The 17,804-nt window shown below is 38.7% G+C and overlaps 1 protein-coding gene across 3 annotated transcripts in view; it reads left to right on the forward strand.

Moving 5' to 3' along the window:
• The first annotated feature begins 980 nt into the window (after positions 1-980).
• The window catches only part of PTPDC1 (protein tyrosine phosphatase domain containing 1), a 95,146-nt gene continuing 78,322 nt past the window's right edge, over positions 981-17,804 (forward strand). For all 3 annotated transcript variants that reach the window (XM_045839823.1, XM_045839820.1, XM_045839822.1), the window contains exon 1: positions 981-1,256. Coding sequence is in view for 2 of the 3 variants with exons in the window: in XM_045839820.1 (XP_045695776.1) it covers positions 1,239-1,256 (18 nt within the window). In the remaining variant the exon portion in view is untranslated. The remainder of the gene's footprint in view (positions 1,257-17,804) is intronic.

Raw genomic sequence — 17,804 nt, forward strand, 5'->3', positions numbered from 1 at the left:
AGTATATTTTTCCTAATAAGTTGTTGAGTGCAACCAGGGGAAGGTCTTATTTCTACTGAGCTGTGTGATACAAGGCCCCTTGCAAGTACTTTAAAAGCAACAACATGTAGTAGTATCTGTTAGACATCTTATCCAAATGCATTCTATTGAGAGCAGATATGTGCTTAGACTACATCTCCCACCTGTGTGAGGCCTGTGGCTAAGTTCACACCTATAAGATGTGGGTAGAAGTAGTTGGCTGTGGCTTCTATAAAGGCCCTTTTGAAAATAAGGATGTGATTGCTGGAGCTTCAACAACCATTTTAGCCCATGAGGTAAATCCATGGGTGGGAGCCAAGATGTAAAGACGATAACACAGAGAGTTTGGATCCCTGGGCTACCTAACACATTCTTTTATGACAGAGTTTTTAAAAGCCTAAAGGTTTAGAATATAAAAATTTTGGGGTTTCTATTACAGGTATGTGAACCCCATCAGCTCATCTGTTGATGTAGCAGGTATGGGGTGCTTACTGGGCTGTGCTCTAATTCCAGTATTTCTCATCCCTTCCAGAAGAGTCCTTGGAAACATCATGCCACCAGCTGGAGGCTGGATGGCCAGTGTAAGTAGGGGATAGCATTAGCCAAACAAAGGCGGGAAACTGGAAGCAGCCCCCCTTCCTGGGAGAAAGAAGAGCCAAACCTCGTACTCTTGTTTCCCTTCCATCTCTCACTGACTTTCGATACTGGTCTACGATCGCAGAGGGAGTCAGAGCCGCACTTGGACACCTCTCAGCCGGGCAGAACGAAGCCCGTGCCGGACCCTCACATCACTTGCGGCCCAGCCTGCCACTCTCTCACGCCCTGGTCTCCGCCTCTGCCCGGCCCACCAACCCCACAGTGACGGCGCCCTCTCCCTACCGCCCAGAGTCTCAGTCTGCGTCAAGGGCCGCTGCGGGCTATCATTGGCCGGCATGTGTCACGTGCAAGAGGGGCACGCAGCAATTGGGGCGGACGAGGGTGGTGGAGGAGCAGACTTTCTGCCCACCATGAAGGGTCTGCACACCGCGCTGTTGTGGGTCCAGTGGGTGAGACGGTAATGGGTGGTGGTACTGACAGTCCTGCAGAAGGCAGGCAGGGATCCTGCTGCCCCTGAGTTCAAAGTGCAGCTTCTGAAAGCCACGTCAGGCGGGGCCGGAGTCAGTGGAGCTGGGAACAACCTACTGCAGAGGCTGCAGCACCAACGGCTCCCGGGCGTCCTGATGTCCGGCTCCTATGCGGTGAGCGCTGGGGCCCCTTCGTTGGGGGCAGAGGGGGTTGCACGTTGGGCGGCTGCTGGTTCCGCACCACTCTGGACCGACTGGATCTCGAGAAGGTGAATGTCAGGATTCTCATGTGGAAGCTCCCAATTTTCTAATGCTGGCAACTAGTTAACAGTAAATCATTAAAATACTGGGGGATCCACAGGAGACCGTTGAGATTGATGGAGACCTGATTCTGCCCTCATTTGCAGTGTAACTTGACCGAGTCATCTCTCTATAGGACTTACGTTATGTGCTCATATTCTTGGGGGCAAAAAGGGCTTAGAGAATACAGTGGCTCTTGCCCTCCTGTAAAGGCTGCAGAGCATAAGCAGGTGTACAAGTCTCACTGTGACTTTTAAATGTCAAGGGGACTAGTGGATTAGGAGAGAAAATGTCTAGAAAGGATCCTGGAGGGAGAGGGAGATAATGAGAAAAAGGTGTGAAACACTGCTTTTGGGGAAGAGAAGCAGATGTTTCTAGATAGTTGTATATAAAGGGATTAAAGCAAACTAGCATTCACACATGTACGTACACATACTCATAATTTTACTTGGTCTTCACTTTCTGTATGAAAACAGTTGAGGCTCAGAAGATTTGGGTGACTTTCTGCAGTCAGAACTATTAAATGGAAAAACTGAAATTAAACCCAAGAGTGCAGGCTCCACACCCACCTGCTCATTGTGTTGTCTCTCAGGCTCCAGTCCAGTGTGTCCAAACCTCTTTGTGTAGAAGAATTCCACCTTGTGACTTTTAAAAGATACAGATCCCTAGCACCCGCCCCCCTTTCAGAAATGTGGATTCAGTATCTGGAACTGGGCTTGGGAATTTGCGTTTTAACCACTTTCCTTGGTGACTCCATTTTGGTGATCCAGAGAGCATTTTGAGAACTACTGTAGTCTTAATTTCCCACTTAGTCCACATGGGGCTTAGACTACATGGGGTTGTACCCAAGGGACTCAAAATTTCCCTTCCTGAGCAGGGATTCCATCTCCTCTGCCAGTCAGGTAAATGACCAAGCTTCAGGAGGAAATCCTTTATTGGGAGAAGCTGAGGCTTACCAGATAATACCTTGCACTGCTGAATACCTCTTCAGTTTGAGAAAGTGCTGACAATTTGCTTTGCGCTTTTGGTTTTTGTTTTTTTTGTTGTTGTTTTTTTGGGGGGGGGGTGAAGTGGGTAGATCTTTTTTCAATGATATTCTGACCTTCCTAAAAAAACAGATCAAGGCATTTATTTCAAAGTTAATGTTAAACAAGCTTTAAAACACCATAAAAACCACAATTCATCCGTAAATGCCACCAGTCTAACAGAATTATTTTTATGTTCTATTGTATTGTCCTATAAATATTAACCATCTCCTTTTTGTTAATTGTGTAGATCAGGGGTGTCAAACTCATTTTCACTGGGGGCCACATCAGCTTCTTGGTTGCTTTCAAATGGCTGAATGTAATTATAGGACTGTATAAATGTAACTACTCCTTAACTAGGGGCAAGGAGCTCGGTGCCACTGCTGGGTAGAAACAGGGTGCCCCGCCAGATAAAACAAGGTGGAGGGCTGGATTCCACCCAGGAGCCTTCTGTTTGTCACCTGTGGTGTAGATTGTTCAGTTTCACAAAAGTTAGAAAATTCTTCTGAGAGATGGGCTTGAACTTTAAATTCCAGTTGGAAATCTGAAAATTACCCTGAAGATAAATCTTAAATCATGATTCTATTAAAGGCATATCTGTTCATTTTTCCAAACTAAAAATGCTTTCAAGTCTGAAGACTTTTAGTTCTGAAATAAATGGCATAGTGGGTTTGAAACTGTATGCATTGAAATGTTTCTTTTCTAGTGGATTTATCTGTTCTTTCCCATATCACTTCAACCTCACTGAAACAAACATCTAATTTAGTTATTTAATTTACTTATATATTTCCTGTTGTAAAAAATATATAAATGAATTAAATATTTCTTTGCAAATAATAACGATCATTTAATACACTTTGTGTTACTGGAAAAATATATTTTATATGTATTTTAAAATATATATTAAATATGTATTTTATATATATATATTTTTCCTGTAGAGTCAACATGGAATAGAAGAAATAAAGTGGGCTTTGGTTTAAGGACGAACTGGTATTCTAATCCCTATTCCAACACTTTCTTGACCTTGGGCCAGTGACTTCCTCTCTCTCACTTTGCTTATATTTAAGATGGGGACAATGCCTCCAGAGTTTTATTAATATACCATGTGTTGTATAAAACTTTGATAGAGTAATAAGCATAACTATTTTTCTTTTGTTAGTTCTCTTTCTCCTTCACTCTCATTAAAGCATATTTGTGAGTTCCAGCCCTGCCATAATAATTCAGGGTTACTTTCATTTCCAAAAAAAGATGCAACTTTTTTGAGGACCTACTATGTGTTAAGCATTTTTAAAAGTCCATAAAGATAATTATCCAGCTTTTAAAAACATTTTTGAGAAATCTAAGAGCATAGACTGTGGTAGAACCTGGCCAACAGGATCTGTGTATGTTGTGGCTGCTTGTGAACAAATACACACGGACAACAGAAGTCCTGTGGAGAAAGGGATGGCATGGCCACTCTCTCAGAGAGAGAGAGGGCCAGAGGGCCAGAGAGACCAGTCCCTGCCTGGACACGCTTTTATTGCTCCTCTGGGTACATTATTACATTGAGGGTAGTCCTCATTTACTATGCACAGGTTCACTGAAGGGGATTACCTTTTACAGATAACAAGGAAAGAATGTTTGCTAATTACTTCAAAGAGAAGGATGTTGCAGACCAAGGGGAAAAGTGGTTGAACCAGTCACACTCCATACTTGGGAGGTTTAGCTCAGATTTTCGGAAGTTGCAGTAAGCCCTTGCTGCCTCAATTCAGGGTGAGGGAGTTTTAGCAAAAGCAAGTCTCATAGCAGGCTAGGTACAATGCAGGCCTGATTCCCTACGGAAAAACCTATCTGTGGGTGTGGTCCTGTGTGCCTACATGCACTCCACTGGTTTTCCATGTGAGGGCTAAGCTACATTTCCATGACACTCGAAAGGTTTCCCTACAATACACTACTTAGCTCGTTGTCATACTTTGCTCTATATGACTGAAATCATCCATTTGTTAATTCAGTAAATACTTATGAACACTTGTTAGTGCCAGGTATTATGTTAGACAAGGTATACCAGTGAAGACATGGTAATGACTAATTGTGATAAATGCTTGAACAATAAAACTGTAAAGTCTCTGAATGTTAACATGGTGAGGAAATGTGATTCACACTGAGTGTCATTTTAACAAAATATTTGTTAGGAAACTGTCTTAAAATTAGGTCTCAATTAAGATTCTGCACATAGGTTGTGTCAGAAAATGGGGAATTTCAGGAAAATAAATGATCACACTTAAAGATTTCCCAGGTCTGAAATACTGTTTATAGGTGATCCAAGAGATATAGCTGTCATTTCTTTCATTAAAATGTCAATGCTGTGATAGTCTTTTGGCTTAACTTCTAAAAAGTTATAGTCTTATTTTTTCTTTGAAACCATTCCCTTTCACAGCAATTGTAAGGGCCTCTAGTTTGGTAGAAAATTAAGTCCAAAAATCTTCCTATTTCTGTAAAATTTATTCATTTTAAGCCAATGGGAATTTTATTTTTTAAAAATATTTATTTATTTTTCTAACTTTTCTTTTAATTGTTGTTCAAGTACAGTTTTCTGTCTTTTACTCCCATCCCAACCCATCCCCACCTCCTTCCCATTTCCAATGCCCCCTAGTTTTTGTCCAGGTATCCTTTATACTTCTTCCTGTAAAGCCTTCCCCTTTTCTCCTGAAATTCCCTCCCTTCTGCCCTCTGGTCACTGTCAGCCTGTTCTCAATTTCAGCGTCTTTGGTTATATTTTGCTTGTTTATTTGTTTTGTTGTTTAGGATCCTGTCAAAGGTGACATCATATGGTATTTGTCTTTCACTGCCTGGCTTATTACACTTAACATAATGGTTTCCGGTTCCATCCATGCTGTCACAAAGGATAAGAGCTCCTTCTTTCTTTCTGCTGCATAGAATTCCATTGTGTAAATGTAGCAGAGTTTTTTCGATCCATTCATTTACTGATGGGTACCTACGTTGCTTCCAGCACTTGGCTATTTTAATTGCACTGCTGTGAACATTGGGGTGCACAGGTTCTTTCGGATTGGTGTTCCAGGGTTCTTAGGATAGAATCCTAGCAGTGCTATTGCTGGGTCAAAAGGAAGATCCATTTTTAGATTTCTGAGAAAATTCCATTCTCTTTTCCATACTGGTTGTACCAGTCTGCAATTCCACCAACAGTGCACTAGGATTCCCTTTTCTCTACAACCTCTCCAGCAATTGCTGTTTGTTGCTTTGTTTATGATGGCCATTCTGACCAGTGTGAAGTGGTATCTCACTGTGGTTTTAATTTGCATCTCTCTGTTAGCTACCCATACTGAGCATCTTTTCATGTGTCTCTGGATCCTCTGTATGTCCTCCTTGAGAAGTATCTGTTCAAGTCCTTTGCCCATTTTCTAATTGTCTTCTTAGAGTGGAGTCGTGTGAGTTCTTTGTGTATTTTGGAGATTAAACCCTTGTCTGAGGTCATTGGCAAATGTTTTCCCATATGGTTGGTTTTCCTTTCATTTTAATACTGTTTTCTTTATCCACGAAGAAGCTTTTTATTTTGATGAGATCCCACTTGTTTATTCTTTCCTTTATGTCCCTTGCTCTAGGGGATATATCAGTGAAAATATTGCTATGTAGAATATCTGAGATTTGCCTGCCTGTGTTCTCCTCTAGGACTTTAATGGTGTCACTGCTTATATTTAAACCTTTTATCCACCTTGAATTTATTTTTGTGAATGGTGTAAGTTGGTGTTTGAGTTTCATTTTTTCACATGTAGCTGTCCAGCTTTGCCAACCCCATTTGTTGAAGAGGCTATTTTTACTCCATTTTATGTTGCTGCCCCCTTTGTCAAATATTAATTAACTGTAGAGACTTGGGTTTATTTCTGGGCTCTCTGTTCTGTTCTGTTGGTCTATGTGCCGGTTTTTATGCCAGTACCAGGCTGTTTTGATTACAGCGGCTTTGTAATACAGTTTGTATCATGTATTGTGATCCCTCCTACTTAGCTCTTCTTTCTAAAAATTGCAGCAGCTACTTGGGGTTGTTTATGGTTCCATATAAATTTTTGAAGTGTTTGTTCTATGTCTGTGACATATGTCATTGGTACTTTAATAGATATTGCATTGCATCTGTAAATTGCTTTGGGTAGTATGCACATTTTGATGACGTTAATTCTTCTGATCCATGAACACAGTATGTGTTTCTGTTTGTTTGTGTCTTCCTTGATTTCTTTCTTCACTGTTGTGTAGTTTTCTGAGTACAGGTCTTTTACCTCCTTGGTTAGGTTTATTCCTAGGTACCTTATTTTTCTTGTTTCTATATCAAATGGGATTTTTTTCTTGATTTCTGCTTCTGATATTTCATTGTTGGTATACAAAAATGCCTTTCATTTCTGGATATTGACTTTGTATCCTGCTGTTTTGCCAAATTCATTTTTTCGGTCGAGCAGTTTTTTGGCAGAAAGTCTTTTATAAGACTTTCTGTGTATACTTTCATGTCATCTGCAAACAATGACAGTTTTGTCATTATTTTCAGTGACAAAATACCTTTCCAACTTGGATGCCTTTTATTTCCTTTTCCTGTCTTATCACTGTGGCTAAAACTCCCAATACTGTGTTGAACAGAAGTGCTGAAAGTGGACAACTTTGTCTTCTTCCTGATCTTAGTGGAAAAGATTTTAGATTTTGCCCATTGAGTAACATGTTGGCTGTAGGTCTCTCATATATGACCTTTATTATGTTGAGGAATGCTCCCTCTATTCACACTTTACTGAGTGTTTTTATCATAAATGCATGCTGTACCTTATCAAATGCTTTTTCCACAACTACTGATATTATCATGTGATTTTTGCCTTTCTTTTCATGTGATGTATCACATTTACTGGTTTGCAAATATTGTGCCATATTGGCATCCCTGGGATGAATCCAACTTGGTCATGGTGTATAATCTTTTTAATGTATTGTTGGATGTGGTTTGCCAATACTTTGTTGAGGATTTTAGCACCTATGTCCATCAGCGATATTGGCCTGAAGTGTTTTATTTGCTGTGTCTTTATCTGGTTCTGCGATTAGGATGATGCTGGCTTCATAAAAAGAGCTTGAGAGTCTTCCATCATTTTGAATTTTTTGGAATAGTTTGTGAAGGACAGGGATTAGCTGGTCCTTAAATGCTTTGTAGAATTCTCCTGTGAAACCATCAGGTCCAAGGCTTTTTGTGTGTTGGAAGTTTTTTGATTACTGCTTCAATTTGATCTGCTGTTCTTGGTCTGTTCAGGCTTTCTGCTTCTTCTTCATTGAGTTTTGGGAGATTATATTTTTCTAGAAATTTGTCCATTTCACCTAGGTTTTCAAATTTCTTGGCATACAGTTCTTCATAGCAATTTCTTACAATCCTTTGTATTTCTGGGGTGTCAGTTGTAATCTCTCCTCTTTCATTTCTGATTGTGTTTATTTGGGTCCTCTCTCTTTTTTTCTTGATGAGCCTGCATAAAGGCTTGTTGATTTTGTGTATCTTTTCAAAGAACCAGCTCCTGGATTCATGGATTCTTAGAATTGTGCTTTTACTCTCTGTCACTTAATTCTGCTCTGATCTTGGTTATTTCCTTCCTTCTACTTGCTCTGGGCTGTATTTGTTGTTGTCCCTTGAGTTCTTGTAGGCATAGAGCTAGGTTGTTTGTTTGAAATGTTTCTGTCTTTTTTAGGTAGGCCTTTATCACTATGAACTTCCCTCTCAGAATGACCTTCACTGTGTCCCATAAGTTCTGGGTTGCTGTGAGTTAATTTTCATTTGTTTCCAGAAACTTTTTGATTTCTTCCCTAATTTCATTTATGACCCATTCATTGCTTAACAGCATGCTCTTCAATATCCATGATTTTGAGTGTTTTGGGTTTTTTCCCTTGGGGTTGGTTTCTAAATTCAGTCCCTTGTGGTCAGAGAAAATGCTTAGTATGATTTCAGTTTTCTTGAATTTGTTCAGTCTTGTTTTGTGTCCCATCATGTGTTCTATGTTTGCAAATGTTCCATGTGCATTTGAAAAGAATGTGTATTTAAGCTTCTTTGGGATAAAAGGCTCTTAGGTAACTTGCAGGTTCTCTGATAGCAAAGTGAAATTTGTCACACTGTCTCAGCTGTTGGATGCCCCCTCTTTGGGCCCAACTCTGGTCTTTTCACAGTCCCTAGTTTTTTTGTCTCACTTGTGGGTATTTTTTTTTAAAAAGAGCAATACTCATATCAGACAACACTGACTTCAAGAAAGTGCCATAAATAGAGACCCAGAAGGTCACCTCATAATACTCAAGGGAAGAATCCATCAAGAAGACATAAACATTGTAAATATATATGCACCCACCATACGAGCACCCAAATACATCAAGAAAACCTTAGTGGACTTGGAGAAAGATATTGACGGCAACACAATTACAGTAGGGGATTTTACACCCCACTGTCAAAAATGCACAGATCTTCCAAACAAAATATCAATAAAGATATTGTGGCATTGAACAATGCCCTAGATGAAATGGGCTTAACTGATATATATATATATATATCAGTTATATATCAGTTATATATATCAGTTATATATCAGTTATATATATATATATATATATATATATATATATATATATATATATATATGAGCCTTTTATCCCAAAGAAGCTAAATACACATTCTTTTCAAATGCACATGGAACATTTGCAAACATAGAACACATGATGGGACACAAAACAAGACTGAACAAATTCAAGAAAACTGAAATCATACTAAGCATTTTCTCTGACCACAAGGGACTGAATTTAGAAACCAACCCCAAGGGAAAAAACCCAAAACACTCAAAATCATGGATATTGAAGAGCATGCTGTTAAGCAATGAATGGGTCATAAATGAAATTAGGGAAGAAATCAAAAAGTTTCTGGAAACAAATGAAAATTAACTCACAGCAACCCAGAACTTATGGGACACAGTGAAGGTCATTCTGAGAGGGAAGTTCATAGTGATAAAGGCCTACCTAAAAAAGACAGAAACATTTCAAACAAACAACCTAGCTCTATGCCTACAAGAACTCAAGGGACAACAACAAATACAGCCCAGAGCAAGTAGAAGGAAGGAAATAACCAAGATCAGAGCAGAATTAAGTGACAGAGAGTAAAAGCACAATTCTAAGAATCCATGAATCCAGGAGCTGGTTCTTTGAAAAGATACACAAAATCAACAAGCCTTTATGCAGGCTCATCAAGAAAAAAAAGAGAGGACCCAAATAAACACAATCAGAAATGAAAGAGGAGAGATTACAACTGACACCCCAGAAATACAAAGGATTGTAAGAAATTGCTATGAAGAACTGTATGCCAAGAAATTTGAAAACCTAGGTGAAATGGACAAATTTCTAGAAAAATATAATCTCCCAAAACTCAATGAAGAAGAAGCAGAAAGCCTGAACAGACCAAGAACAGCAGATCAAATTGAAGCAGTAATCAAAAAACTTCCAACACACAAAAGCCTTGGACCTGATGGTTTCACAGGAGAATTCTACAAAGCATTTAAGGACCAGCTAATCCCTGTCCTTCACAAACTATTCCAAAAAATTCAAAATGATGGAAGACTCTCAAGCTCTTTTTATGAAGCCAGCATCATCCTAATCGCAGAACCAGATAAAGACACAGCAAATAAAACACTTCAGGCCAATATCGCTGATGGACATAGGTGCTAAAATCCTCAACAAAGTATTGGCAAACCACATCCAACAATACATTAAAAAGATTATACACCATGACCAAGTTGGATTCATCCCAGGGATGCCAATATGGCACAATATTTGCAAACCAGTAAATGTGATACATCACATGAAAAGAAAGGCAAAAATCACATGATAATATCAGTAGTTGTGGAAAAAGCATTTGATAAGGTACAGCATGCATTTATGATAAAAACACTCAGTAAAGTGTGAATAGAGGGAGCATTCCTCAACATAATAAAGGTCATATATGAGAGACCTACAGCCAACATGTTACTCAATGGGCAAAATCTAAAATCTTTTCCACTAAGATCAGGAAGAAGACAAAGTTGTCCACTTTCAGCACTTCTGTTCAACACAGTATTGGGAGTTTTAGCCACAGTGATAAGACAGGAAAAGGAAATAAAAGGCATCCAAGTTGGAAAGGTATTTTGTCACTGAAAATAATGACAAAACTGTCATTGTTTGCAGATGACATGAAAAGTATACACAGAAAGTCTTATAAAAGACTTTCTGCCAAAAAACTGCTCGACCGAAAAAAAATGAATTTGGCAAAACAGCAGGATACAAAGTCAATATCCAGAAATGAAAGGCATTTTTGTATACCAACAATGAAATATCAGAAGCAGAAATCAAGAAAAAAAATCCCATTTGATATAGAAACAAGAAAAAATAAGGTACCTAGGAATAAACCTAACCAAGGAGGTAAAAAGACCTGTACTCAGAAAACTACACAACAGTGAAGAAAGAAATCAAGGAAGACACAAACAAACAGAAACACATACTGTGTTCATGGATCAGAAGAATTAACGTCATCAAAATGTGCATACTACCCAAAGCAATTTACAGATGCAATGCAATATCTATTAAAGTACCAATGACATATGTCACAGACATAGAACAAACACTTCAAAAATTTATATGGAACCATAAACAACCCCAAGTAGCTGCTGCAATTTTTTAGAAAGAAGAGCTAAGTAGGAGGGATCACAATACATGATACAAACTGTATTACAAAGCCGCTGTAATCAAAACAGCCTGGTACTGGCATAAAAACCGGCACATAGACCAACAGAACAGAACAGAGAGCCCAGAAATAAACCCAAGTCTCTACAGTTAATTAATATTTGACAAAGGGGGGCAGCAACATAAAATGGAGTAAAAATAGCCTCTTCAACAAATGGGGGTTGGCAAAGCTGGACAGCTACATGTGAAAAAAATGAAACTCAAACACCAACTTACACCATTCACAAAAAATAAATTCAAGGTGGATAAAAGGTTTAAATATAAGCAGTGACACCATTAAAGTCCTAGAGGAGAACACAGGCAGGCAAATCTCAGATATTCTACATAGCAATATTTTCACTGATATATCCCCTAGAGCAAGGGACATAAAGGAAAGAATAAACAAGTGGGATCTCATCAAAATAAAAAAGCTTCTTCGTGGATAAAGAAAACAGTATTAAAATGAAAGGAAAACCAACCATATGGGAAAACATTTGCCAATGACCTCAGACAAGGGTTTAATCTCCAAAATACACAAAGAACTCACACGACTCCACTCTAAGAAGACAATTAGAAAATGGGCAAAGGACTTGAACAGATACTTCTCCAAGGAGGACATACAGAGGATCCAGAGACACATGAAAAGATGCTCAGTATGGGTAGCTAACAGAGAGATGCAAATTAAAACCACAGTGAGATACCACTTCACACTGGTCAGAATGGCCATCATAAACAAAGCAACAAACAGCAATTGCTGGAGAGGTTGTAGAGAAAAGGGAATCCTAGTGCACTGTTGGTGGAATTGCAGACTGGTACAACCAGTATGGAAAAGAGAATGGAATTTTCTCAGAAATCTAAAAATGGATCTTCCTTTTGACCCAGCAATAGCACTGCTAGGATTCTATCCTAAGAACCCTGGAACACCAATCCGAAAGAACCTGTGCACCCCAATGTTCACAGCAGTGCAATTAAAATAGCCAAGTGCTGGAAGCAACGTAGGTACCCATCAGTAAATGAATGGATCGAAAAACTCTGCTACATTTACACAATGGAATTCTATGCAGCAGAAAGAAAGAAGGAGCTCTTATCCTTTGTGACAGCATGGATGGAACCGGAAACCATTATGTTAAGTGTAATAAGCCAGGCAGTGAAAGACAAATACCATATGATGTCACCTTTGACAGGATCCTAAACAACAAAACAAATAAACAAGCAAAATATAACCAAAGACGCTGAAATTGAGAACAGGCTGACAGTGACCAGAGGGCAGAAGGGAGGGAATTTCAGGAGAAAAGGGGAAGGCTTTACAGGAAGAAGTATAAAGGATACCTGGACAAAAACTAGGGGGCATTGGAAATGGGAAGGAGGTGGGGATGGGTTGGGATGGGAGTAAAAGACAGAAAACTGTACTTGAACAACATTTAAAATAAAAATTAAAAAATTAAAAAGTGGAAAGAAATTAAAAATAAAAAGGAAAAAATACATTATGAAGGAATTAAAGTTAACCATAGTCCCATTATCAGCTTTTAGATTAATCTCTTTCAAGGCTATGAGATTTTTTTTTCTCAGCCTATTTGTTTTATAAACTATGTGTATAGTTTTTTAATAGAAATAATTTTACCATGTAGCCCTGAGTGGTGTGGCTCAGTGGGTTGGGTGTGGTCCTGTAAACTGAAAGGTTACCAGTTCTATTCCTGGTCTGGGCACATGCCTGTGTTGTTGGCCAGGTACCTGACTGGAGGCGTGCTAGAGGCAACCCATGATGTTTCTCTCATTGAGGTTTCTCTCTCTCTTTCTCTCGCCATTCTGCTCCCTCTTAATATAAATACAGTGTTTTTCAAAATGAAAAAAGAAATTTTTACCATTTTAAGTCAATTTGTAACATTTTAGTATGTTGCTGAAATAATGTATTGCAGGTAATTCCAGTGTCTGTCTTTCCCAGCTCCTCCACCTGTTGTCTCTTGCATGCCAGGTTCCTCCTAGATGCTGACCATCCTGAGCTGGATACTTTAAAATATTCACTGCCATTATTGCTCTTATTTCTTTAACTTGTCTTATATTTCTGTACTTTATATTAGCAGGTTTCCTGAACAAGCTTATCTTCACCATGTCCTAGTGAGCCCTGTTACTGGACTGCTAACTCTTTCTTCCTCACAGCTGAGTTCATTTTCTCCGGCCCAGAGCTGACTACTCTCCACGTTTCCTCTACTTGTCTGTTTTGCAAAGGTCCTAGCATGCATCTAACTTAACCTGCCTAATTTTGTCAGTAAAAGGCTTTACAAAGCTAGCTGACTCTATTCAGTGATTTCTTTCCTCTGAGTAAAAAGCTCATTGAAAATAGATGATAAGCATGACCCCAGGAGAGGTTTTCTTCTCTTAATGATTAGTTGTTTATGTTTCCTGGTGCACATGGGAAAAGTATTCTCATTTAGATCATTTTCTTCTCTTCCACCTAATGCAAATGATTTGATATTTCAGCAGGGAAATGTGGATTTTTAAAGTGTGAATGCCTTTAATGGTCTAAATTGCTATAGATTGTAGAGATCAGTGGTAGACCTTGTAGGGAAATCAAACTTTAAAATTTGTTACATTTGTGAAAATGAAATAAAATGGGAGGACTTCCGGCAAGATGTAGGAATAGGTGGACGCACCGTACCTCCTCGCACAACCAAGATTAGAACAACAATAATTTACAACAATAATTTACAGATAGAATAACACCCAGAACCGACAGGGGATTTATCTGAATGGAAGTTGGACAGCCAAGAAGTTGAAGTAGACCCATTCATCTGGATTGGTAGGAGAAGACGAGCCGGGCAGGCGCGGGGCAGGTGTGGGTTGGCGTCGCGAGGAGTTCGGGGAAAGTTTGGCACGAAATCGGCGCGACAGCCATCCGGGGTGCAAGAACACAGCGGTGATCCCTGAGTACGCAAGGTGCGGAGGGGGGACCCAGTGGGGCAGCGATTGTGGACCAGGGCAGAACTCGTGGCCCAGGATCCCAAAGAAGGGTCTGGGCCCAGGAGAACGGAACTGCCGCCATTGTTCCCTCCCGTCCCCGCTCCCGCCCCCACCCCCACATATAACGTCACAATCTAGCGACTGGGGTGCCCAGCCCCGGTGAACACCTAAGGCTCCGCGCCCCGCCCCCCCCGCCCCATAACAAGAGCGACCAGACCGGAAAAAAAAAAAAAAAGGAGAGACAGGGACAGACATGCTTCCAACAGAGCAGATCAGTCCCCCAGGACTCATCCTTTTGAGCAACCAAGAAATAGCCAATCTATCAGATGCACAGTTCAAAACACTGGTGATCAGAAAACTCACGGAATTGGTTGATTTTGGGCGCAATTTAGATGAAAGGATGCAGGTTACCATAAAAGAGATGCAGGAAGATATGCGGAGGAGAACCAATAGTGAAAGGAAGAAATCTGAGTCTCAAAACAATACAGTGGACCAGAAGGAAGATAGAATCAACCAAGCAGGAAAGCATGATGAAATGAGAATTCAAAAAATCGAGGAAAAGCTTAAGAGCATCCAGGATGCCCTTAAAACGTTCCAATATCCGAATTATAAGGGTACCAGAATCGGAAGGGGAAAAGCAACAAATTGAGCACGTATTTGAACAAATAATAAAAGAGGACTTCCCCAATCTGGCAAAGGGAACAGTCTTCCAAGAAATCCAAGAAGCTCAGAGAGCCCCAAAGAAGTTGGACCCAAGAAGAAACACACCAAGGCACATCATCATTACATTAGCCAAGGTAAAAACGAAGGAGAGAATCCTAGAAGCAGCAAGAGATAAGGGGACAGTCACCTACAAAGGACTTCCCATCAGACTGTCAGCTGATTTCTCCAAAGAGACCTTACAGGCAAGAAGGGGCTGGAAAGAAATATTCCAAGTCATGAAAGACAAGCACCCACATCCCAGATTGCTCTATCCAGCAAAGCTTTCATTTAGAATGGAAGGGCAGATAAAGTGCTTTTCAGATAAGGTCAAGTTAAAGGAGTTCATCATCACCAAGCCCTTATTTTATGAAATGTTAAAGGGACTTATCTAAGAAAAGAAGATAAAGAAAAGACATGGATAGTAAAAGGACAGCAAACTCACAAATATTAACAACCAAACCTAAAGCAAAACCAAAAGAAAAAGTAAATAATTAGAACAGGAACAGAACCACAGAAATGGAGGGCACATGGAGGGTTAGCAGCAGGGGGGGTGGGAGGAGGAGAGAGGGGGAAAAGGTGTAGAGAATAAGTAGCATAGAATGTAGGTTGAAAATAGATAGGAGGAGGGCAAGAATAGTACAGGAAATGTAGAAGCTAAAGAACTCATAAGTATGACACATGGAGATGAACTAAAGGGGGGAAACGTGGGTGGGAGGGGGGTACAGGGTGGAGGGGAGAGAAGGGGGGGAATGGGACAACTGTAATAGCATAATAAAATATATTTTAAAAAAGAAAGAAAAAATGGAAATATTTTCCTTTATATTAAATTTTAGACTTTTAAGTTTTATACTTTTTGAAAAAACAAATTTTTCTAGGTGATTTAACAACATAGGGTGGAAGTAGTATCATTTTTGTCACCTAAATGGCGGTGTTTATTGGTTTCATCAGAGAGAATCTTGTTGCATTGGGCATTAGGGGAAGAGATCTTAACATATATTAATCACTAATTTTGTACCAGCCATGGAGCCCAAGTCAGCCTGTTATTGTAAAAAGGAGTTTTGTCATGAATAGATGTTCGATTTTGTTTCTGCTGGATATATTAATATGATCATATGGTTTTTCTTGTTCAATCTATTAATATGATAAATTACATTAATTGATTTACAGAAGTTGACTCAGCCTTGCATTGTTGGGATGAACCCCACATGATCATGATATATTACCCTTTTTATATGTTGCTGGACTCATTTTGCTAGTATTAACATCTAAATTAATGAAAGATATTGGTTTATAGTATTCTTTTTTGTAATATATTTATCTAGTTTTGGAATAGGTAAATGCTGGCCTTAGAAGATGAGTTGGGAAATGATCTCTCTTCTGTTTTATGGAAGAGATTGTAAAAATGGTATTATTCTCCCTTAAACAGTGTGGTCAAATTCACTAGTGAAACCATCTGAGCCTGGTGGTTTCTTTTGGGGGGAAGGTCTTCTACTAATTTAATTTCTTTGTTAGATACATGTCTATTTATATCACCTGTATAGTATTGAGTGAGTTTTGGTAGTTTGTAGCTTTCAAGGATTGGTCTGTTTAAATTATCAAATTTATGGTCACAGATCTGTTTGGAGTATTTCCTTATTATCTTTTTGATATCTGGGGGATTAGTAGTGATGAGCCCTATTTTATTTCCAGTGTTGGTAATTTGTGTCTTCTCTTTTTTTTTCTTGATTAATTTGGCTACAAATTTATCATTTCTATCCTTCTACTTTCTTTAGGTTTAATTTGTTTTTCTTTATCTAGTTTCCTAAGTTGGAAGCTTGAGTTATTGGTTTTAGATCTTTCATTTGTTCCAAAATATGTATTTAATACTATAAATTTTTCTGTAAGCACTATTTTAGCTCTCTCCTATGAATTTTGATGTTGTATTTGAAAAAATACTTTTAAATGTAGCAAAATACATATAACATAAAATTTACCATCTTCATTATGTTTGAGTGCAGTCCAGTGATATTAAATATATTCACTTTGTTGTGCAGGATAACTTGTATTTTTATTTAGTTGAAAATATTTAAGTTTCTCTGGAGACTTCTTAACCCATTAATTTAGAAATATGTTGTTTAATTTCCAAACATTTTAAATTGTCCAGCTATCTGTTATTGACTTCCAGTTTTATTCTTTTATGCTCTGAAAACATACTTTGTATAGTTTGTATCTATTCTTTTACATTTGTTAAGATCTGTTTTGTATGCCAAAATGTGGTATATCTTTGCAAATGTCCATGTGCATTATGTTGTTAGATGGAATATTCTCTAAATTTCACTTAGACCAAGTTGATTGAAGTACTGTTCAGGTCCTCTGCATTCTTACTGATTTTTTTGCCTGCTTGATCTATCAGTCACATAGAGGATGTTGAAGCCTCCAGCTCTAGTCTATTTGTCTATTTCTCCTTCCAGTCCTATCAGTTTTTGCTTCATGTTTATAAAGTTTATGTTTTTAGTTCTTGTATTTTGGTGTACAATTGATTTGAGTTAATTTTTGTATGTGGTATGACAGATCATTTGAGGTTCATGGGGTTTTTGTTTATGAATATTAAGTTGTTCCAGCATACTTTGTTGAAAAGAATATACTTTTTCTACTTCTGCCTTTGCATCTCTGTCAAAAGTTAATTGTCCAGTAGGGTGGGTATATTTCTGGACATTCTTTTTTGTTCTATTGTTCCATTTATCTGGTCTTAAGCTACTACCTCACTTTTTGTATACTGTTGCTTGAAATCAGATAGTGTTAGGACTGATAATTTTTTTTTCAAAGTTGTTCTGATCCTCTGCATTTCCATCAAATTATTGTAATTGGCTTATCCATTTCTACAAAAATAGTCTCATTGGATTCTAGATGAGATTGTGATGGATCTATAGGTCATTAAGGGGGAGAATTGATATCTTAATTAGTCTTCTGAGCTGTGAGTCTAAACACAGTAGAAATTGTGATTTTATAGGCCCTCTTTAATTTT

The sequence above is a fragment of the Phyllostomus hastatus genome, unplaced genomic scaffold, assembly GCF_019186645.2.
Source record: "Phyllostomus hastatus isolate PE091 unplaced genomic scaffold, TTU_PhHast_1.1 phas_contig_312, whole genome shotgun sequence".
Classification (NCBI taxonomy): Eukaryota; Metazoa; Chordata; class Mammalia; order Chiroptera; family Phyllostomidae; genus Phyllostomus; species Phyllostomus hastatus.